General features: G+C 29.0%; 1 protein-coding gene across 1 annotated transcript in view; it reads left to right on the forward strand.

The window, feature by feature from the left end:
• LOC129960419 (glycerophosphocholine cholinephosphodiesterase ENPP6-like) overlaps positions 1 to 25636 on the forward strand; it is a 34888-nt gene that overhangs the window by 1564 nt on the left and 7688 nt on the right. Inside the window, exons 2-4 of the mRNA XM_056073842.1 lie at positions 11469 to 11825; positions 16421 to 16530; positions 24945 to 25106. Coding sequence (XP_055929817.1) covers positions 11469 to 11825; positions 16421 to 16530; positions 24945 to 25106 — 629 coding nt within the window. The remainder of the gene's footprint in view (positions 1 to 11468; positions 11826 to 16420; positions 16531 to 24944; positions 25107 to 25636) is intronic.

Here is a 25636-nt window from a genome sequence, read left to right on the forward strand (position 1 = left end):
ATTTACATAGAATTAAAGATTCTTAAATAAGATATAAAAATAACCTAATAACTAAATATTCAGATAATCATTTCCATGCTCAAGTCAATGAATAATGATTTATAGCAATTTTTTAATGTCAAAATATTGTCTTAAAATCTAATATTGATATAATCGCATTTATAATTAGGTAGCTAAAAATAGACGACTAATTTAACATATTGTTATACACATTTTAAATATTTTACTATCATGCTTATACTTAATTTAAATTTATATGTGTTTAAATGAATTAACTTAGATAAGTGACTGAAATGAATCTATAATTACAGAATAAAGATTTTTTGTAAACTTCATGTTCAAGAAGCTTTATCTGTTAAAATCTTTCCATTCGCTTAAAATGCAATTCATATTGGCGCATCAGTTATGAAATGTTTGTGCAAATGTATTGAAAGCTATAATTTAATGCCACTGGTAGCAGTTATTTATATTTCGCCAGTTAAATTTCATTCTAAAATCTTGCATCGAATTCGTGTAGGGTGGGATCTAAACAGAAAATTTTGAGAGCTATATAAAGCTTCATGGAATGAATAAAAACTACAGATTGTTTAAGCCTTTTATGTATTGCATCCTCCAAATAAAATATTGTTGTTCTTAAACTCTTTTTTTTGGGGGGGGGAGGGGGGCTTAGGGTAGACCTCTAAACTTTATAGATATTCTTTCCAACTGATATTTTGAAGCAAAAAAGGCTCATTATTTATTTGAAAAGAAGATAAAATAATTTAAACAATCCATTTCAATTAATCCTTTATTCAACAAAATCCATTTCAATTAGTCCTTTATTCAACAAAATCCATTTCAATTAGTCCTTTATTCAACAAAATCCATTTCAATTAGTCCTTTATTCAACAAAATCCATTTCAATTAGTCCTTTATTCAACAAAATCCATTTCAATTAGTCCTTTATTCAACAATATCCATTTCAATTAGTCCTTTATTCAACAAAATCCATTTCAATTAGTCCTTTATTCAACAAAATCCATATTTAAATTCTTTATTCAATAAAAGAGAAAGTTTCGTGAATCACTGTTGTGGTGAATCACCCATACTCGAGTTTTCTGTTTAATTAAAGAGAAAGGAAAAGGAGTACTAAGCATAAAGAGAGTTAGCCGGCGGAATTTTTTCTTACCCTAGATTTGTTCGTTCATCGACCTTAAGCTATTGGTTGAAGCCAAAGATGTTCTATTTTGAGATACTTTTGTCAGGGGTATATTTTTTTAAAATTTATATATTAAATCGTAATTAAAGTGCCAGTGTTCCAAATATTCTTGTATGTGATTTGAAAATAATTAGGATCGGAATAGAAGCTTTTACTTACTGCAAGAAGTACTTGAATCTTTTTATGTATTGTTAGATTTAATACTTAATTTTGCTGTAAATGAGGAAAGGCAAGTTTCAATAGGGATCTGTTTGACTATTACTAAATTTATGAAATTTTCGCTTTCCTCTTACGGCTTTTCTCTTAGAAGTTAACTTAGTAGGATTGTATTTGTTTCAAAACAATGGTGCATCCAGGTTTTTATTCAATTAATGCATCAATATACACTATAAATAAATACAATAAAATGCATTGAATATAACAATCATTAAACTGTAGTCATTTCTACTGTTAAAGTAGGACATTATAAACGTTATTCTTTAAAACCGTAAGGGCATCCACACCCTCACTGCAACCCTTCTGCACTGAAAACATTTAGAAGAAACATGTTTTAATCCTTTATTTTTTTTCATTAAATTTGATTATTTCTGTGGTTTATTACTTCGTAAATTGCGGCGCCCATTTTGCCGCACTCTTGTCAAAAATCTCAAAAGATTATCTACTGTGTGTACATAAAAAGGAAAGCCTTCATATAGATATGAAACGCATTAAAATGCCTTATTTAACTTCTTGCATATCTGTGTAAGGTATTATTCTTTTCAGAATTTATCCAACTATTAGGAACTCAAAATTTATTTTTAAAAATTTATATGCTAAGAAAAGAATCAGTGTCGCAGTTTTTTTAGTTTAAGTAGTAATTAAAGCAGTGACAGTCCAGCTGCATTTAAGTAGCTATTATCAGTTTTCCTGATGGAAATTAAATTGAATGAAATGCTTTTATTACACAAACCTATTTTACTAGAAACTATAGTATTAGGGAGCGACATGCTAAATCTGATAGAATTTTTGTGAAGCTAATTTTAGAAATTTACCAAAAATTACTGTAATCAATGAAATATCTCCAATTTCTATGCGAAACATTAAAAGTTTTATGCTTAAGTCAAATCTAGTACTTCGTGGTTCTAGCATCAATTAAGTTCGGATTTTGTCATATGGATTTTACATAAAGGAATATTATCGTTTCACCGGAAACACATGGCGCAAGTGTCATAAGTTTTCCATTCAATTAAAATATAAATATGTATTTTAAATTGCATTTTTCTGATAATATTCAAATTTTGCATTTTTTCAGGTTTTAAAGTAAATATGAATTATTAACGCATTCAACTATTTGTCATTTAATCGAACCTATTGGACGATGAACACTCTCATTTAGCTTATAATGCATCTTTCTTTTATATGAAATAAATGAAAAGTTTGATATCAGGTTGAAAAAGATATTCTCCAAATAACAAAATTTACAGAATTAGTCGTATATTTTTCGATGCGGTTTAGTCAAGAAATATAATTTAAATTAGCAGTAAATTAGTCTACAAAGGGCAGCAAAATTAATTGAATAAATAAAACGAATTCAGATGTTTTCTTTTTTTATTCTTCAAAAAGTTTACATTGTAAATGACAAAACAACCAGAGTCTTTTTTCATTTGCCACTTAAAAATTTTACTCTGAATTTTCATCGTTATTATAAGAAAATGAAGGAATTTTGCATATATTGACGTAAGTTGACATTTGCATACGTTAATAATATTCTGCAAAATTAGCTATTACGGAAGATTTATCATATAATAGATGATTATCTATTGCGTGGTACAATTAAGACTCCTGCATTACAACCAAATCATGTCCTTATCTTACCCATACCTCATTTTCAAGTCTTCAAACATTCATGGAGAGCATTCATTCCTCAAATAATGATTTTGAAACTTTTTGACTTAAAGAATGGAAAATACTTGTAAATTTTTGAAAGAAATACTTGTAAATTTCCATAATTCAAAAAATTTACAAGTATTTCTTTCCAAAACAGAACCGCTTAAAAGTAGCAAGTGAAATCAAATAGATAACTTGATTTACAAATTATGCGTTTTTACATGATTAAATCATGCGAATAAGAAAGTTAAGACAAGTCTAAGTTAATCGTAACAAAAATATTAGAATTCTTTTGCAGCGTTTCGAATATGAAATAATTAAAAAGAAAAATTGAATATTAAAAAACATTCATAAGAGTTTTTCAACTGTATATACCGTGACGTTGTCCCATTCTGTTCATTTTTCTAGTTTCTTTTTTTTTTCTATGAGAAATTAAATCTTATAAATTACTAATTCTGTAGAAATTTTCAAATATAAACATATACAGGAATTATTTGCCTAAAAATCAGTGGTACTTGCCTCACTTATTCTGATAATCAATCACATAACAAGTCATCTCTTATTCTGATTGTCAGTCACCTAACACGTAAAATAACATATTTACTGAAGACTTACTTTTTTAGTCCCCTATCGGTTCGTCTTTTCTAAGTTATATACAAATCTTTTGTATCTTAAATAATGTTGCTTTCTTTTGAAAATTAAGATAATTTCCTACATAACAGAAGGGCAGCTAAGACATTTTTTTATATTAAATACTAAATTTTATTAAAAAATTTATAGTTCTGAAACTAAAAAATTGAAATATCGTCAATCATCCATTGAGTGCTGTAGGGAATAAATAAAAGATTATAATCCAAAGTTGATATTGAATTTTTGCTTTTATTGTTTTTCTTGTAAACATTAACTAGGCATTTTCTAGAAAATTTTGAGTTAAAATATCTCAAAAACAGTGAAGAAATCCTGATTTCTATTGTCATACAGCGATAAAGCATTCATAATAATTATAATAATAATACATTGATAATGCTGAGAACGTTTTGAATGGAATATCAAACTAGTGTTTGTAAGATTTTTGCTTATCAGACCTAAAGACCTCATTTTCGTCCTTATAATAGTGCATTTAAAGTCCCTAACCATTTCTAATATCATTTGAAAAGACAGCGTCATCTGTTTTCTGCTTGTTTTTCATATTGTGATCATTTATATTTTTTTGTATTACTGATCACCAAAACTAAACAATACATCATTTAAATAATGGGCCTATCTGATAAAATTAGAAAACAAAGATATTATTATTAGCTAATCAGCTCATTAAACCTATTTTAACGACATAACTCCCAAAGAGTTGCAATAGATTTAGTTTTTCCTGCGGTTTTCGTCTAACTTAGGCACTCAGAATTCGATTTTGATAAGTAAACAGAAGTTTAACTCCACGTGAGACTCTAGTTTTCCCATTACGGAAGTTAAAAATAACTAAGGATAAACATTAACTGTCCAACTAAAAAAGAAGTACTCTTAATTGCTATACCGAAAGTAAAAAGCATCACCTGTCTGTTTGTACAATGAAATAATCGAGCTGCGTTTTCGTTTCAGCTTATTAACTTGTTTGACCTCATATTCCCCGGTTTTCCTTCTTCCCTATTGCTCCACATTTCAATGCTTCATCTCTTCTCAAATTTTTTTTTTTAAAATATATATTTTTTATCTGCTTCTTCATGCTTGTCGCGGCGTCTTGAACGCTTGACCGAGTAAGTTTGCTGTTTTCACTCTTGTGTGAATTATGCCGTACGATCACGAATATAAACGGAAAATAATGCCATACTGTTTACCTGAGCCGCTGTTTTGAAGAGATGGCATTACCTTATGATCGGAGAGTGAAAATGATTCTATCGGTTATTACAACATGACATTTAGTAGGAGCAATTCTCAATGCATGATTGAATGCACTCTGCAAGATCGTATGTCTTGTGCGTTTGATACTCGGCTCATTTGGGCAAACAGTTTTTCTGTTCTGTTTCATATCCGCTTCCGTATTAAAAGGCTGAATTTTTTCGCATAATGTAATGCCAATTTTGCCTTTGGCCAAGGAAATGTTTTTGCATGTTTTAAAATCATTCAAAAAACACAAATAATAGGATAACAATACTATTAGTCGGCAGTTTTTACAGTCATATTGTAAACGGATGTAAATTTACTGTAAAAGCATAATACTTGAAATTCTTTCGGAGAATTCATTTAAATATTCCCTTAAAGATTGAAATATTCTTTTTTGAAATATTATTTCAGTGCATTTAGAATTTAAATTTGTTAGCTTTAACCTCCCTATTCTTGTGTGCTTCTCCTATGAATTTGAATTTAACTACTTCAATCATGTTTTATTATCCATAATTATTCCGTGTAATATGATGAATTATTGGCGGTAAATGTTATAAAAAAACTAAAAATGTATGCAAATTTAGTTTGGTTATTGCAAAATTTTGCGTATATTATAGATTTTGTCATTAATTTTGCATAAGCAATGTGTACATTAAATATAATATAACAATTAAATTTAAAGCATTGGTCATTTTCCTCTTTTATGTATTTAATGAATTTCCTCAAGCTGATAAATGCTTTTTTTTATGCTCTTGAATATTATATGCATGATTTAAGCAATATTTATAACATTTAACAAAAAGAACTGATTCATGCTTTCTAGAGACTAATTAAAAGTAACAAATATGTGAAAACTTTTAAGGTTTTATTTTACAAAAATTTGAGATTTTTAAATTTTTTGGATTTTTTGAAGTATCTACTATACGATTTTACGAAAAAAAAATTTGTCTTTTTTTGAATTTTCGAAAAATAATTGTAGCGAAATTTCAATTGAATCTTTTTATGACAAATTTAATAAACATTAACTTCAACACTGTTTTGTAAACATTAATATTATAAAAAACAAAATATAACTCATCTGTAAATCTAATAACAGAAAACATTCTACTTTTTTAAACCATTCTAAACATTTTGTGGTCAAAATATATTATTAAAATATAATTTTTATATTAAATAAATAATATAAAAATTATTATATATATATTATAAATTTAGTTTTCTGTTCAGCTAACAGAAACAAGATTTTTTTTAGGATTTTACTCATATTAGTTCCATCGTTTTTAATGACTTTCTGATATGTGTATTCAATAACAAAATTTTTTTACTGAAAACTAAAATAGTTAATAATAAGAAATGACTGAGAAGAGAAACAACGAGAACACATTTAAGCATCTTCGTACTCTTTAAAGCTCTTAGGAAATTCAATTATAATTTCATTTCATATAAACAAATGTATCATCTAAGAAGAAGTTAATGCATCTAATATTAACCCAAATTATAAGACATTATTTTCTCACAAACGTCTTTTTTTTTCACAATCGTTTTCTATTTTTGGGAACTCAGAGTAATTTTTTTAAATCTACTGATCTAAAAACAGATTTCACAGTATATTGTCTTTTAAAAAAAATGCTACTTCGCTTATTTTCTAAACTCTACGTTTGCGGGATCCTTTTTTATATATATTTCCCTTTTGAATTTGATACATTTTAAGAATTTTCACAGTAACTTTTGATCAGATTTGAGCTTATTAGTTATGACATTTAATTTTTTATAATGATTCTGAGAATGTCAATGAGATGTTTGTTAGTAAAAAATAAAATTCGAAGGAGATAAAATTTTAATTTCTATAGAGCAATTTTATCAATGTAAAAAAAACAGCAAATTTTCACTGGTATTCTGTTTCCAATAATTGGAAAAAATCGACGTGGAATATATATAATAATATTGGAATAAATAGAAAGTTAACAAGTTAAGTGCATTCTACGTGTATACACATCAATTCAAATCTTCATTTTGACGCGATTGATGTTTAACTTTTTATCTAATAACTTGTATTCTATTCCGCTTGTATATGTATCATCGCTTGATTTTAAAAAAGGAGGACTTGAGGGAATATGTTTCGATTCAACAAGCAAGTTACTTTATTAGTAGAAATTTAATCATTTTTTTGCTTTAATTTAAAGACTAAATTTTAAACTAGATGACAGAAAATTAGAAAAGAGCATAGCACCACGGTGTAAGACTTCTTAAATAGTTTGAATCAAAGGTCTATAAAAATTTGAAGTTTAAAAAGGCTTTGATGAAGGTACTATTAAGACCAAATTTCATACAAAAAATTGGAAATTTATCGCAATAAGATACTAACAAATAATTCCAATTTTTCTGTAAATCATTTTCAGGAGGTGAATATTTATTGAGTTGTATCATTATTAAAGTTATTTGTATCCTTTATAATAATTCTGAATATATTTTAACCTCATCAGATCAAAGCTCTCAGCAAATTATTTCCATCATAGTTATCTTGATGGAAAATCTATTAAATGTACTGCAATAAGTTATTTAAATTCCTTTTCATAAATTAAGATATTTATCAGGACGAAGTTTGTTTTTAAAACATGTTGATTATAATATTTCTTTCATTGAAGGATAAAGGAGAAATTCGAAACTTTAGCTCGAAACCTTTTAGCTTAATAATGTTATGTTAAAAAGCGTTATTTTTTTATCGTCTGCGTTTCTATAATACTGTTTATTTTGCTGCCGTTTCTTAATATTTATAAATAAAGTAATATGAAAATAACACAAAATACGAGATATTTTAATTAAATCTGAGAAAAGTACAAGGGCGTTTCATTTAAATATTTTTAAAAAGTAAATATATTAAATTTTTGAATAAAAGTTTTACTGTGAGAGCCGACTCAACAATTAGACGAACTTCTGAGCTTCTCAATAAGGAATAAATGATAAAAAAATCCATTGCACCAATCGTTGTATTATAAATTTTTGAAAGATTAAAATTATAGAAAACATAGCACTGAAAGAAAATTGAGATAGCTGGAAAACAAATTTTAATTTTGAGATGTCTCTTTTGTGAAATAATATGTTTTTAAATTATGGAATAATTATTTTTAAATTATGGAAAAGCTTTTAAATTTCGACTAATTTTTAACTAAAAATCTGATCAAAATTTATAAAATTCTTTCTTTAGGAACGTTTAATATCTACAAAGTTATGTGCCAAATTTGTAAGCTCCAGTTTGAACACTCCGTCATGTAGGTAATTTTGAACGATTTACAGACAATACGATAGCCTAAAAGCATTATTATGGCAATATCTCAAACCTATTAATAAATAAATTTTCATGATTCAAGATTGAATTATTAATGTAGCAGTTTTAATACCTATGATATTCTTCTTAACTTGACTATTTTGCTGTTATTATCCTTTTTGTTCAAGCAATTACAAGTGCCTTAATTTTTTAAAGACATTTACTCTCATAAAATTGGCTTACGAAACTTGGCTTATGAAGAAGCATCATAATGAAGGATTGCTCTTCATAGCTATATGACTATACCAAGCTTACAAATTCTTTACGATAGAATCAGTTCAAATTTCTGCTACCAGTTTTAGGACAGGACATAACTATGCTTAATAATATTTGGCCATGTCGAGAACATAATCTGGTAATTATATGAGATATGTAATAACATAAGGTTACTTATTAACGACATCGTTTCATTTAAGACTTAACATAATCTTTCGTATAATGGAATAAACTGCTGCATTTAAACAGCTATTTGTGTTTATAATACTGCAATTTAAACCTTGGAATATTTCAACATGTGAAATAAATAAAAGTTGACTTAATAACACGATTTTATTGCCAGATCTTATTGTCTTATGACATTTACAGTGTATTTTGAAGTTATATAATTTCCCCTTTTTTAACTTCACGGTTAGTATATTTTTATATGTCATTTGTATCATTATTTTGATAGTGTCACTGCAGAATTTTATAAAAAATTTATTAAATCTTAATAACTTAAAGTAACTTCCTTTATTTTCAGATATTAAAATATATCGTTTCCCTCAGCATTTAAAAGAACGGCATTTTAAAGAATCTTTATAATTTGTCTCGTATTAACAAAAAATTTACAATTATTATCAAATCTAATATTTACTTACTTACAAAAGTTTAAACATTAAATTACACAATGTACATCTTGTTAAAAACTAGGCATAATCTTTTTAAAACTCCCTAACTAACACACAAAATTGTAGCCATATCTTTAAAATGCGCCGGCAAATTTAGGAAATTTACACAAAAATTATAATTTTTTAGTGGACTTCTTAATTGATATAACATCGTGGTAATTTTTGCTACATTTGTGTATTCTTTGCCATGACTCGAGTCTGTGATTCGTTATCTGATATCTTCTTTTTAACTGAGAGATTCTTTTACTAGTATCTCTTAACTGTGGTAGAGATGTCGAATAATTAAATAGTGTGCATCACAAGCGTGAGTCAAATAGTAGCAGCAAATGTATAAAAAGAGAGCATGAGTGAAACGTCATGGTCGTGAAACGTTGTTTCGACGATGAGAGTTTTGCGGTTTAACATAATATTTATAACACAAATACATTGCAATTTTTCATGGTGAAAAATCTAATTCTAATCGAGGCTCCAATATCTCGTATCTGCATGAAGTGGAATTCTAATGCTTAAGGTATTGTTGATGTGATTGCCTTTTCCTTTGACCAAATCTCAAAATCATGAAAAGAGTAAAATCCTGAAACTTCTTTCCTGCCAAAATCCATGCTCAAGATTTGAAATATTTAGTTATTGATTATACTTCTTGATTTAAGCGTAGTATCCTCTAAAAATAAGCAATTTCATTCGAATAATATAAGACAATCTTAGAAAAGAATTTTTTATTTGGCACTATTATCCTTTCTGTAGCTCCATCTAAACAGAGACAATTTCTTTTCCCGACATGAAATTCTTCCGTGAATATTAATTACACTTAGCAATCATTATTATAAAGTTTTCAAAGTTTTCGTTACCACGTTTCAAAGTTTCAGTTACCACCTTTTTATTCGATATTTTAATTATTTAAAATGATACTGCTTTCTAAGGCTCTTTTTATTTAAGTGATTGATTCATTTTGTCACGCTTGTTTTTGGCAAAGTGTGCTACAATCGTATAAGTAAACTCTCTGAAGTTTAATTTTTCGAAAAATATTAATATATGCATTATTCTCATCCTCTTAAGTCAGAGCAACTATTTCAAAATTGTTAATTCCTTATTATCCTATTATCTTTAGATTGCAAAACCTACAATGTTGTGCAGTTATCGACTATACCTTAATGTACCTCACATAATTGCATAATTTTCATCTTCCCGTAAGGTATATTTCAACTACTCCATCATGTTCACTGACCCCGGAGAAAGTTACAGAAAATCATACCCATAAAAACCTCCTTGGCCTGTATTCTGGTTTTTAACTTAAAAGAATGTAATATCGCAACGAGACAGATGCTTTCTCTTTCTTTATTAGAACCTCTCCATCCTTGTTTAAAATTCCCTCATGGGTAAATGGGTAATTTTCTGTATTAATTTAGTTTCTTGTTTATCAGGAGGTTTATATTTATATTAAATATCCACTTTATATTACTCATCATTATGATTATCGATTAGTTTATCCCTACCATTATTATGTTCTTCTATTTGTCATACCTAATGTGATTTATTTGTTTATCCGACAAACAAACAGGAGTTCACTTAGACCTTCATACTTTTTAAAGGCAGACTTCTAAGCCAATTGTTATATGAACATACCGGGTGTCCACAATTTATCTTTGGCACTTTAAATTTATATTAAAAATAAAAAAATATGTAACATCGGACAAACATGTAGCAACATGCGACAAAGCAACTCATAAAGTGTTGCCTCCTCATTTATATAAGACAAGTGTGAACCTCAAATGGCGCGAATGGAGAACGTCCATTCGATATTTAATTTCTTTCCCTGTAAGCCTCAGCAGTTCCACGGTGACAAGTTCTACTAAATTGCGAATGCATGTTACCAAGTCATCGGTCTATAATCTTCGGTGCATATACCAAGCCTTTATAGTAGACCGGGACTGTAGTTCCCTTTCTTATCGTGCCAAGTTCCGTTGCATTTGGGTATAAGACTTAATCTCAATAAAGAAACTGAGTTTCTCGCGTAGTATCTGCATTTTTCGTCATCTGGAAAAAAATATGAAATTCAATTTGAACTATTCTGTTAACATATTGAAAATTAATTAAGTTCTGTTAACTATTCTGTTAACATATTGAAATTATTAAAGTTTAAAGTTATAAAAATCATTCATAAAAAGATTATATTACATTATTGAAACTATAATTAACTCTTATAAAAAAAATGCACGTTTGGCTATAAATTAACAATTTCGTGGTCTATGATACTATAGATGCTTGTTTTCGAAAATTATATGGAAGTTATGTATTAAAAGTTCATTTTTTTTTTCAGGTTTATATCCCGAGAGCCATGGCATTGTCCAAAATTACATGTATGATGCTCAAATAGACGATTTGTTTCTTATGGCCCTACATTCCAATGCTTCGCATTCTCATTGGTGGAATGATGCCGAACCAGTGTGGGTGACGGCGGAAAAAAGGGATTTGAAATCTGCCGTCTACTGGTGGGACGGTTGTCAGGTTATGATTCAGGGAAAGAAACCTACCAAATGTGAAGAATATGCGAACTATTGGGTGTGGGGGAAGGTCAATAAAGACACTCTTAACGCCATGTCGGAGATCTTAGATAAATTCCAGAGGGATAACTTTCGATTGGGACTCGTCTACTATGAAGCTGTTGATGCAAATGGTAAGTCTGGTCTTCTGTTTTAAAAGTATGTGAGATTTAGATGATAAATTAACAAAATGTTAATAAGAAAGTGAGTCAGCTAAGAAAATTAATGGAAAAACTAGAATCTAGTTTTGATATGTTTTGTTTTCGTACTATGCAGGAAGAGTCCATTCTAATCGGGGTCCAATAACTAATAACTAGAGATAGATATATATTTCCAATTGGTAAAATGCTATAAAGGATGTAAAGATACTTTGTTATTTAAAAAAAAAATTAAGAAATCTAAATTTTTATATACTGCTCCGGTTCTGTTAGTCATATTCATTAAAACATTTTCGACACACTAGTATTTTAAAAAATGACTAATTCCACTCATTCTGGACTAAAACTAATCGAAAGCTTATATAACACTTATAAAGCTTTCAATTTCATTATTGTAGTCAAACTATCGGTCCCTTAGATATTACGGAGTCAGAAAATTGTATGATCCTATTTAAGGCAACCATTGAAATAATACAAAATAGAGATATTGAAAGCTTTCAGAATTTATTCAGTTTCAGTTACAGAAAAACAGAACCTTTCTGTTTAAAATATTGGTATGTCAAGAATATTTTATAGGGCATGTGGACTGTAAAAGTTTATATTTCTTAATGTTTTCAGTTATATATTTATTAACTCATAAAGCATAATTCTGTACGTCATTGAAAGTATTTTTCCAATGCTTATCTCTGTTTTAGAAATTAGCTATTGAGTCACTACTTTGAGTAGACAGCCTATTCAATCCAGAAATAAATATTCGACGGGCGGAATTAGGAATAGGTAATTACGAACAAATAAAAATTTACTTTGATAATTTTGCGGAAAAATATGTACCTTAAGTTACGTCTTCTATAATGTCAACCGAAAAGCAAGGTTAGATAATCTAAAAAGTCTATTCAAAAACTTATTACCTTGCAGTGGATTTGTCACAATAGCCTGTAATCCTAAAACAATATTTCTACGCAATAAGCCGTATTTACAAAAGATTCCAGGTTAGTTAGGACAACAACTTCTGTAACATAAAACAGAACTTTTTGAAATGTATTAGAGTTGTTTCATTCAAATGTAAATTCTTTTATAAAATGATAAAACTTTTAATTTGCGTGAGATTTATGAAGTGCAAACTGAATAAATCTGATAAATTCCTATTTCAAGTTAAATAAGTATGTTATGTTGGTAAGCAATTAATAACCAAATATTGGATCTAAGCAAATCCCGCAGTCACACACAGTCAATGCTTTCTTAATCCCTTGATATACGAATTTACTTAACTTCCTAATTAGATAACGCATCCTATTTAAGACAATTTTTATTTAATTATTATTTATTTATTTAATTTTTATTTATTTAACTTTAATTACTATAATAATATAAGGATATTTGAGATACTGGTGCGCTTTTAAATGACTTTTTGAATTTTAAATTACTTAATACTTTTTATTTAATTGCATATTTAAAATTTAAAATTCAGTCATTCGATGCACGAGCCAGACTCGTCGTTGTATGCAAAGAATTTAACCAGTCGCTCTTGAAAGACGTACCACGCACATCGAAAAGCGTTTGTCACAAAATCGCTAAAGACGGCTGTACACGTCTACAAGCAATTATCACAGAAATAAAAAATAATGCTCGTGACCCGTCTACTGCGATTGTTTGCCGAAGCACAGTTTACAGAAGAATAATCTTAGGTCAAAAATTAATTTATTTAGAAATTATAAATCTTTTTTCGATTTCTATAACTCAGATTAATCTCACTACAAGTTACAGTACAATTGATTATTTTGACAGGCGCATTTGTGAATATTTTGCCAACGCAAGTGGTTAGCAAATAAAAGTTTGAAAAATAACTTTACAGAAAAAATGTTTTTCTTCCTTTATCAATATTCAATATTAATAAAAATTATGGAATATCAATTATATATTACTATTTACAGTTCTGTAATAACATTTTCTTTAGTGTCTCTTGAACTTTTCAGAATTAAACAACATCAAAAAGTAAGAAGAGAATTCTCTCATATATAAGATTTCGGTATTTAAAATTCTGTTTCAAAGATTTACGAAAATGTCATTCAAAATAGTTCTAAGTATCATTGATACAAATGTAAGCATGTTAAATATGCGATACTTTCTTTTTACAAGTTCTCAGAGAAATAACAGGCTAGTTTGCTCACCCATCAAATGCTATTCATATGAACATCATCAGCACAAGTAAAATTCTAAGAAATATTAAGATAAATATTTATGAATAGATTTCAGAAACACCAAACTTTTATTAGAGAGTTCTGACTCTACATTAATATCATAATAAACATCTCATTAACTCCAGATTCGGTGCAAAGTCAGGATCAATAAGAAAGCAATTCTAAAATCAATATAACTTTTTAAAAATAGCTCGAAATCTTCAATGCTTTAACCCTTTAAAGGGCCATTTTTTTCTAGTCATATTATGTTAAAATATTTTTAGGTTTGATATTAGATTAAGAAAAGGGGATTCATTTAGCTTATTAGATAAATTTAATTTGATTAATTAATAATTAAGTAACAAATCAAGACACATCATTTTGTCTGAGATAAAGAACTGAAGCATCTAAATTTCTGACTTACTAAAAAAATTTGTCAGAACTTATGCCAATCTACATAATTTCATACAAAGATTGATAAATTTGGTGAGACGCATACTTCCCACGGCCCTAGAAAGGGTTAAATAAATAATGATAATTACAGCTTCTTGAAATCACCAACAGAAAAACGCTTGGATTCCTTTATCTGGAAAACGATAAACATGAAAAATTCGAAAGAAAAAAAATCGATAAACATGAACATTCGATATCTACGATTAAGGATCCGACAAATAATAAATATCTAAGTATAGCCAGAATCTCCTGAGTGTTTTGGTGGGTAAAGTTATGGATTCAAGAATGGAGAGTTTTAGCGTAGAAACCCAATTCCACCAAAAATTACCATGTAAGTAGATTAACGCTATGTAAGTTTCACGGTTAAATTTTATTAACTGCTTAGAATAAGGATGTTAATTTGAAGAAAATTGACAGATATGACATAGCGATTTGCGTACAGCGTTGCAGTGCCAGCCTGAAGGCGTTTGATAAGATGTAGGTGTCACATGTCTGTTTTTCAGGCTACAATGAACATCATAAAAGCTAAAAATCAGATTATAATAAATATAAGAAGTCTTTAAAAACCTTTTTATTGGCATTGAAAATGGAAAAATAACTATCAAAAATTTGAAGGTCCACGCAGAAAAATAGAAATCATAAGGGTGTGAATCACAGAAAGCAACAGGAAAAGACTATCAAGCCACAATAAGTATTGAAAGAATAAAAATAATCCCAAACGTTAATTATATAAAGATGAAAAAACTTAATAAATGTAATTACGACTCCACTTTAATAATATCTTTATAATGCTTTTATGATTTTTGTTTTGAACTCCAGAGTTTTGATAGAGAAATTCTTTTTTAATATACTTATATACGCGGCTTGTCAAAAGTTTTTATATTTATTATTCTTTCTTCAACAAACTGAATAAACACCGTTTGTTCATTTAGAAGGTAGGAAGGAATATAGCTGTTGGTCTTACAGATTTCAGTGTTTTATTGTTCAAAATAGATTTATAGCCAAAAAAATTTTATGGGTTCCATCTATGTTATATTTGAATATATCAATAAAGCAAATTAATTATCATTAGAAAATTTAAAGTTTTATTACTACATTTTAATAAATCCCAACCTTTTAAGACATTCCTAACTGATTATATGATCTAGTGCCTATTTTACAAAACAATTTTATTATGAATGCAGTAATTCATTACTTTTTATTTGAAATATATAATTCTATCAACAACCTGTTCCATTTGATGATGTTGATGTCGTGTCCGTGTTACCACGGAAAGGAGGTGCAATTGCTTCTGAGGATAAAGACCCCTGAGCACCCGAGGGCAGAAGTCTGACTTCTAGCTCATATGAAGATGAAACACACACACATTCGCTTGCACAACCCCTTTTTACAGGGGGGCACATTCACACACCTCACAGATAGAACACATGAAGAACAACCATGCAGGAACCGGGATTCGAACCCTGGACGCCCGAATAGCGGGGAAGATGCGCTATCCTTATGCCAGGACGCCGGCACCTGTTCCATTTGAAATATGAATTGCATGAATTTTTATCCAGTAAACAAATGACTAACTGCATATTAGAGAATAGTAATTAGTAAGGTTAAAATTTGATTTAGAAATGAAAATTTCTAAAATGTTAAGATTTTCGTTTTACACAGGAGCACTCTGTACAGGTGAAGTAATTATGTAAATTGTTAAGATTAATTCACCGAAAATTAGTTAAAACCATTGATAGCATTACAAAAACAAAAAAAAACAAAAAAAACTTGATAATAATTTATTTTAACTTACAAAAGAGAATATGAAACTTACTCTTTGAGGTATTCAAAAAATAATTTTTATAATTAATTGTCCTTGGAATAATATTGATGAACAAATTAGTTAGTATTTTATTTTGAATTTGCCTTTAAATCTCATCTTTATAAATGTCTTGTTAGGACATTTTCGAGGCCCAGATTCTGCCGATCGAGTTCAATCTTTAAAGGACATAGATTCAATCCTGGACAGTGTGCAGAATGAAATATCAAGAAGAGGAATGGATAATCAAGTAAGTTAAATATCTGTAACTTAAGCGTTGATGTTTATGAAATGCATTTTTAGTGGCTTATTGCAATAAGCTGTGATCTTAAGCATTATGATGCATATTATTCAATAACACTATGCAAAAAAAAAAAAAAAAAAAAAAAAAAAAAAAAAGATCTTGGATACCATTGTAAGCACCAAATTTCAGGAGAAGATAAATCAATCTCTATAATCCATTCAAGTGAAAATTTCATTTCGCTTAAAATACTTTCCCAAATTCTTTCCTCTGAAGTTATTTAGTAACAGAAGCTGAAAGTGTTAACTTCTAGTATTAATGCATTAAGGTAACAAAATTTTCGCATATAAATTTCAAAATTTGTTGAACAATGCTGCAAGCTATTATTGCTATTTTGGAAGTTATTAACTTCTAGTGTAATTACATACGACGATCCATTATTGTTTATAGATTACTGTTATTATTCTATTATAAATTGTTATATTTATTAAAATATATTTCTTAACATTTTAGATTATCACAGACTGCATAGACGCAGGGTTGTTTTTGTTTAACTAATTGTTTGTTTCATTTTGTAGTCAATGTTAAGTGTTTTTGCGAGATAAAATTTGGAAATATTTGTTTTCTTGGATTTGTTCACTGTATCTTATATTTTATTTTTGAAAATAATTGTAAAAACCCATTGCTTGTTTCCAAGAATGCAAATAAAAGGGCGTAAAGATTCAGAATTTGTTTTGAATCGTATGAAAGTAACCGTTTGATTGTGGAATTAGGATTGAGATGTATATCCAAACTACCTGCATTATGAATTTTTTAAAAGAAACTGAAATCCCATATTCCATTCTGAATTATTTTATATGAAAAACTGTAACTTCATTTACAAATAACATAACATTTTATTTTATTATTGTTTAACAATATTTACGTGCGACTAATTATTACTATCGACTAATTAAAAATATGCTCATTTTATATGCGCACATATGCATTTTCCTTCTTTTTTTCCCAGCTTATATTATCGACATCCATAAAATTTGCTATGTATACAGAAGGTTAAAATTACAAGAAACAAAGGAAATTGTTCAAATCATAATTTAATATTTCATCATAAGTAGAATGATTATTATCTCCCCCTTGCTTTGATTTGCGAATGCTTTCGTTGTTGCCGTGGTCTCAACTACGTTATAATTTGTAAAAGGTAATAAAATGAATACACTTGATAGTGATATTCCTTCATCAATACATTCACAGCTGACCGGCATGCCTTTTGTTACCTTTCTTTTAGATGATTGGGTCTTCATGAAAGCCATAAAAAAAGAGCGTGTCGGCAAGCTTGGTGTAACTGGTTTATATAAAATTTAAATTATTACATAAAATTATCTGGTGGTAAGGTTGTGTCTTTGGGACCGGAGGGTTTCAGGTTCGAGACCCGATTCCAAAGAAGAATCGTCGTGTAAGTGGGTCTCGTGAACGTTGAAAGCGTCGGGGCCAATTGTCTTCCCGTTAGTGTGGTGTGGAAAGTTCGGGAGGAGGTTCCAGCTCAGGTGTTGTCCCCTTCATCTGACCGCAGCTCAAAAGTACGAGTTCCGTCCCAAAATAGCCTTAGTGTTGCTTTAAAACGGGACGTTAATATAACTAAACTAAATCGGCACGCTCTTTGTTGGCTTTCTTTTAGATGGAGGGGTCTTCATGAAAGCCTTAAGAAAAAGAGCGTATCAGCAAGTTTGGCGTAGCTGGTTAATATAAAATTCAAATTATTACATAAAATTAATATTTAAAAAATTTTTAATAAAATTATAAAATTATGAGAAATTTTATAATTTTATGATTGAATAATACATTTTATTTAATTATAAAATTTTAAGTACTTTTATAAAACATCTTATTTTTTTAAGAAAATTATAGAATTTTCATGAAATATTTTTAAAAATCATATCTTTGAAAATTATAATAATTTGAACAAATACCTTTTTAAAAATTTATGGAATTTTTCTATAGAATTAGAAGGTAGATAGGTAGATGGATTTAAATTGCCAAAATACTAAAAAAGGGTAAATGTAAATGAGAAAATGGTGCTGTCAACTAAATTTTAAAAATAAGGAAACAATATATTTTTTGGTAAACTTATTATTTTGTATGAAATTCTGCATTCATTAATTTTCTGTTGTGTCCTAATAAAAGTTTTATTTTACTTTTAAAAACTTCTTATTTAATACAGCGTTGGCCAGCTAAATAAAAAAAAAAATCTGCTCAATTCTTGAGATTTAAATACGAATTTCGAAAAGCAATTTTAAAAAGAAATAAACTAAATTTAAATCATGAATTATTTCACAGTTTTACTGAAACTAAAAATTTTGGTGCTTTAAGAATAATACTAGTGAAAGAAATTCATTCACTGCCAACTTAGAAAGATGCGATTTACAAAATTAACATCCAGTTCTGTTTCACAATTTTGAATCACGATCAAGCAAGCAAGACGACTGGGTAAATGTCCCACTTTCCATTCTTTTATAACTCATCTGTGTGACAACCTTTGACCCATGAAGAGATTTTGCAAGTAGCAGATTTATAAATAAAGAGGACCGTTTTTTGGAATTGAGGCTCAAATCTGAGATTCTGTCGCCCGGTAATCACGGTCCATTTTAAAACAATTCACGGAATCAAAAAATGCAATTAACTAAACGAGAAAATGTCCAAAATCTGAAAAAAGGCAAGAATCGAATCAATGATCCATATTGAATGCAAGTGACTTGAACAGCTTCAAAGTTTTATCTACTCCCAAGATGATTTTAGATAAAAATCAAAATAACACATCAATATGGTGTGTCTATGTTACCCGCAAAGTATGAAACGCTGGGATTCTATAGAATGCCTCGGCACTATATATAATTTCGGACTTTTTTAGGCAAAGTGTTAAATATGAGAATTATTATATAATTTTCCTAGGCATTGTATATAATACCTAAGCATTCTATAGAATGACGAATGTTAATTAGGCAAAGTATGAAAAAAGGTCCTGGTAAGGTTGTTATATAAATGACGCTCATTCCTCAAAAATACAAATATTCTGAAAAAATAATGAAAGTGCCACTAAAATAATTTATTCAAAATACGTAAAGAAAAATTGAAGCTGAACAAAACATAATTTATACCTTTCTTATTAAGGAAGACAAAATTTTCATGTAAAAAAAAATAAGAAATTAAAATTAACTTACTATTTCATATTTTGGCACTTTGTTTTACACATACATTTGACGAATCACTGGCCGCTTCCACTGGACTGAGCAATTGCAATTGACCGGAGAGGCATTTCTTGATCTGGAATATCTTCAATTCTAAGCAAGTTCTTAGAGCATAAAATGAATTGTGATCTCGCATATACTTGTTTTAAAATTCCTTCAGAAGTTCCAAGTCGGTATGAACCATCCTTGGCCACACTCGTTACAAATGTCAATATATTGCGCTTGATATTAAACAAATCGGAGGTGTATTTCATACTTTGCCGGTTTCTCATTTGGCATTCTATAGAATGCCTAGTAAATATGTAAAATATGAATCGTTCCATATATTGCCGGCTTGTTGTAGGCATTATATAGATTACCGGATTTCATACTTTGCCGGTAACATCTATAAACGGTATGGTTTTCAAATTTTAATCACCCAAATACTATATATTTTTAGTGCAGGGTGATTCTAAATTTACTTTACTTGTTGGAAGCTTCTGCAACTAAAACTAATGAACAGAATGAAGCCCTAAGTTTCATATACAGAATGTCATAAGCATGGAAAGAGGAATTCAGAGAAAAAATAATCCGTAAAAAAGAGAAAAAAAAACGTGTAAAAAATATCATTAAACAATAACAAAAGTCATCAATAGGAGAGATTCAGCCTCTATTGAAATGAAAACATTGAAATCAATAGTTACAACAAAATCACTGGAAATGAATTATGTAAAATTTCATTAATGTTTGATTGACCAAAAAAATACTCATAGAAATGAATAATAGGCATTATAAAATTCACAGGAAAATATTCTTTTATTAATCAACACTTGGATTACATTTTTAGTATGCCGATCTTACTTTTGTTTATAAAATATGACATCGGGAACTTTGGGGGTGGGGATTCATTTTCCCTTATCTTTCTCTCCCATAGTCTAAAGCAGCGTACACACGAGGCCAACTATGACGCGCAATAGAAGGTCACACCTACTTCAGAAAGATCACATCACAGTAATGGGACAATAACAAATAGATGCCCCAAAGAGAAATCCATTTGCCATTATCCCATTAAGGTCTCGTGATCTTTCTGAAGTAGACATGACCTTCCATTGCGCGCAATAGTATGGCTTCGTGTGAACATTAAGTATAAATATAAAATTTGGTTCCATTTCGCTCATTAGTTTAGGTTGCAAAATCCTTCAAGCTGAGAAAATTGTCATCTAACCACCCTGTACGATTAAATGAAGTGATATATAAAATAATATGAAGATTATTCGTTTTTTCAATAATTATGAAATTTTGACATTTTGCTGCATTTTTTAAGAGCAGTTTTTACTACATTATATCATAACATTTTTTTTTTAAATAAATCCATAACATTGTTAAAATTAGACTTTTTTTTTTTTTGGTTATAATACAAACCTTTCATGCTTGAAGTTGCATGAAGTAGTGTTGAATTTACCGAAGATCTTAAAAATAAATTGGTCACTGAAATAGAAAATTATGGCAATCGTATTGACGTATACTGCTTATAGAGCACTTATTTACAGCAAAAGACATGGTGTAGATTCATAAAATTAATAAGCACGGATACCTTCACCGGCTACTCCAACTCGCCTCTAAGGCACACGGATAAATCTGATTGACCGGACCGCCGCGACTGCAACACTGATGGTAACTATGGTTGAGTCCTAAGGGCCATAACCGGCCCCGGTACAACCCTTCCCGTAGAAAGCAAGTCCGGTTATAGATAGGAGGTAGCCGACCCCCACCATTTCTGTACTCACCTGGGTGACGAGAACCAGCTAACATACCGGAAGCTTCTTATCCTCGTATCTGAGGTGCTCCCCGTTAGGAAATAAGCAGGGATAAAAAAAATAAGCGAACTATTAGAGTGACCAATTTCTCTTGATAATTTTTAAATTTGAATATGGAACAACAATTACTTAAAGAATGTATTCAAAATATATTAAGAATATTACATTTCTGATTAAACCTGAGAGTAATAGTCCGAAAGTTTTTCTTGTTGTTGTTGGAGAGGGCAAATCTTAAAGTTTATCATTATAACAAAACAAGACATGAAAATAAAAATTTCGAAAATAATACGAGATACTAAAGTAAATTTGCCACCTCCAATCAGATAATTTTAGAGCTACTAATCCATTTACCAATATTAAACTCTGAACCTACTTTTATTTCAATTATCAGTTAAATATTTAAAATCTATACTTTGATAAGGTGCATCAGATAATTATTCCTGATCTTATAATGTGATCAAAGCATGTTATAAATAAATTTCCTGTGATTAGAATTTTTGAAATCATTTTTTTTTTCAGTGATAATAACACTTGTTACGAAATTATCAGGTACAGCGAGATGAGTGTTTGAGCAATTACTACGACAAACTTTATAATAATTGTGTATTATGAATTATTTTAACTATGCATTTATAAGCTATAAAATAATGTGGTAATAAATATTATGGAACACCTTTATTTAACTTGTCTTGTTTCTTGCTTGATTGTAAGGAATTTGGATATTCTGTTTTGCATTCACTTCTTGAAGGGCTGAAATTCTAAAATTCTACACATCTATGTGTTCCCTATAAAATTATACTTTTTTTTTTCAAAATTTAACTATTAAATAATCGCTTAGTTTTATGTAGTTTTGATTCAATATGAGATTCATCATTTTGTTTGGAATTTTGAACATCGTCCACAAGATTCCATCATAAAAAAAATACTGAATAATGATATACATTAAAAACTAAACAGTAGAAAAGGAAAAAAAAATAACGTGTGGATTTATTAGTACTCTTATTTTTAAAAAATATTTTTAACAAAAAAAAATCTAAAAGTCAGCGCAAACATTGTTTTTAAAAAATCGTAATTGCAAATAATATTACAATATCACCAGCATTTAGCTCCAGGCTAAAATGTTTCCTCAGCCGTTACAAAAATTTTTATTTGTACCTCCTTGTTTCCAGAGTATTTCTACCTCCGTTTAGTATTGTTTAAACTTTCCTGTGGCCTAAATCGTCCTTTTTCTGGTCCTTTGAAAAGTATAAAAGAAAAAAAATGAAAAAATAATGAAATAAGGAAATAAATAAGAGTTATACTGTAACATAAGCAAATCAATCCATACAATAAATACCATAATATTGAAAATTCTTAAATATCCGTCAAAAGTTAAAGTACAACGTAAACGTAAAGTTTTTATTTCTGATTATAAACAATTATTTAAAAAAATAGCAATTATCATTATGCAAATTGTTTTTCCGACCGTTGTTTGCATATTGTTGTTGTATTAAAGAGAAGCTTGTAAAATTTTTAATAAACCCATTTGCTTTAGTAAACTATAATGTATCTTCAGTAGCTCAAAGAATGTTAAGTCAGCATTCCGATTCCACCTTTATGAATCAATGTGCCATTTTTTCTAAAGAAATGATTAATGAGGTACAGACGTGCCGTTAAATAATTTTGATTTGTGATTATCAGGAAAATGATGAAATTAAATATTAACAACTGAAAACTCTTTACTTACTACGAAAAAATACGTTTTGCACTGTATAGTGTAAAGTTTTTAATTATACACGTAATTCAAATTAAAGTAATATTAGTGTGACTTCGGTTGTTGCAGATTGGATGACAAATAACTTATATTAGGATTGTAAGATGTTACTTTTAACAGAATGCATGCTGAATTGGAGTCATCTGCTAAACGGTTTCTAAGTGAGGCTTTAATGTTATTCATCTCTGAAAATAAAGACTCGAAGACAAAGGTAGATGAAAAATAGTTAAAGTAGTATGAGCCAGCTTTTTCAAATAGTTAAATCTGTCAGGAATCAAATTCCATGTTTCCAAAATTTCGTTACTGCCATTTTTATTTATATTACTTTTTAATCTTTGTGTTTCCACTTTTTTCTTGTTTCAATAAATTTTTGAATCCATATGAATAGACTGGAAATCAATCAATTACATTTTAAATTCTTCAATTTCCAATCGAATTGGGATAAGTTCAGTTTATCAAATGAAGTCACATCAGGGTACATAATAAACTTGAGCGTTTTCGATCATTCCCTCAACTGAGAAAATCTCGCTGAAAATTCCTTGATTGAAGAATCAATTACGGAAATAAATTCTTCAGAAACTCTTTCTTCGTCTGGTTTCTCGTGTACTTCTAAATCTTTGATATTTTTTTTTCAAGTTTGGGAAGTACTTGTAGTTTCTTGTAATAATATCGTTTCTAAAAACATGCGGTTTTAGCGTCAAAAGCGTGAATGAGATCCATCATAACGATAATTTTTTATACGTGCCTTTAAGATTTATGTTCAATTCATTGAAATGCTATGTCTGTAAAAAACATCAATTTTGAAAGCCACATAACATCCAACAACTATGGGTATTTGCCCGTAGTTTTGCTGAAACAGTCTAATTTCTTCTAAGAAGTTAACAAATCTTTGAAATACGTCCCCGCGGCTCAACCAATGAAATTTATTACGTCATTAAACCATATATACTGAATTGACTTCATCCAACAAAGCATCAAACTTTCGTTTATTTAAAACTTGTTACAATAGGAGGTTGACTATTTTTGTGACTAACACCATTACATTATCAAGATTTGTTGAAGATATGTTGAATATATACATTCTTAACACACAATATTAGGGAATGGGAATATGCCCACCGCGACCGATCACTCATATTTGTTCGTAATACTTAATAGTGAACTTTGTTATTTTGAACTAAAATGCAAGTCGTTTTGACCGGAGAAGTGCCTAAAATGTGTCTCGTGCCATCAATGGCACGCTTGCCACTGGTTCGCCATCCCTGCACTGGACGCTGCATTTGTGATCCTAACTTTGAGTATACCGACATCTTCAACCGGCATTGCAAACATACTGTCCTTTATGCAACTTAAAAATTGACACTAAATGTTAATGACCAATTTGAATTCATGGAACCAAAGAACATACCGTATTTTTTCCTTCGTTGATGCCATTTTAATAACAATCTATTGTAAAATCACTATTTCTGCATTAGTTGCTCAATCTGTTAAACTGAAAAAAGCCAAGAACTCGACTATTCTATCGTAAAAATTTTAGAATATTACACTCAAAGATTCTTTCTTGATAGTTTTTTGTAAAGCATTTCTTTATAACGTGTTGCCTGCTATTTTTTTATAATTGTATTCTGATAGGTGAATCTAATTGTTGTTTCTGATCATGGTATGTCGGCTGTTGATCCAGAGGGACCAAAAATTATTGACATCGAGAAAGCAATCAACTTAAAAGATGTGAAATTAATGCTCGATCGAGGAGCCGTTTCGATGATTTTGCCCGAGCATGGGAAAGAAGAAAAGGTTCGTATTACTATTGTAAAATAAAAATACATTTTTCATGATATTTTTTATTGATTAAATTTCTTTTTAATATCACATGGACAAAACTCTTTCAAGCCAAATTTGAATTTTTCTGCACTCTGAATATTAACATTAAAGATGAGAACAAATAATAAGCGTTTAATTTTTGACGTAGAGTGAGCAATAAAATTTATTGTATTTTAGTACAGTTAAATATTACTTCCTCTGTACGAAAATATTGTATATGTTTCGAAATAATATTTGTCCGAATTTATGGAATACATTTGTAGTTAATTTCTGCATTAATTTCATAGAGTAAGTTTGCTGATTATATATATTAATACAATTTAATGCTGATGGATCTGACCTTGTCTTGTACTTCTTGAAAATAAATTTGCTGGCACTTGACCCCCACGACGAAGTTATCATAATATTGCATTGTCAGTTATATGCTACGATTTGTGATGCTTTCTTTGCAGTACAACATTACTATCATCAAAATCATCCACTTCATAGATGAAATTAGTTAT

This window comes from Argiope bruennichi, chromosome X2 (genome assembly GCF_947563725.1).
Source record: "Argiope bruennichi chromosome X2, qqArgBrue1.1, whole genome shotgun sequence".
Taxonomy (NCBI): domain Eukaryota; kingdom Metazoa; phylum Arthropoda; class Arachnida; order Araneae; family Araneidae; genus Argiope; species Argiope bruennichi.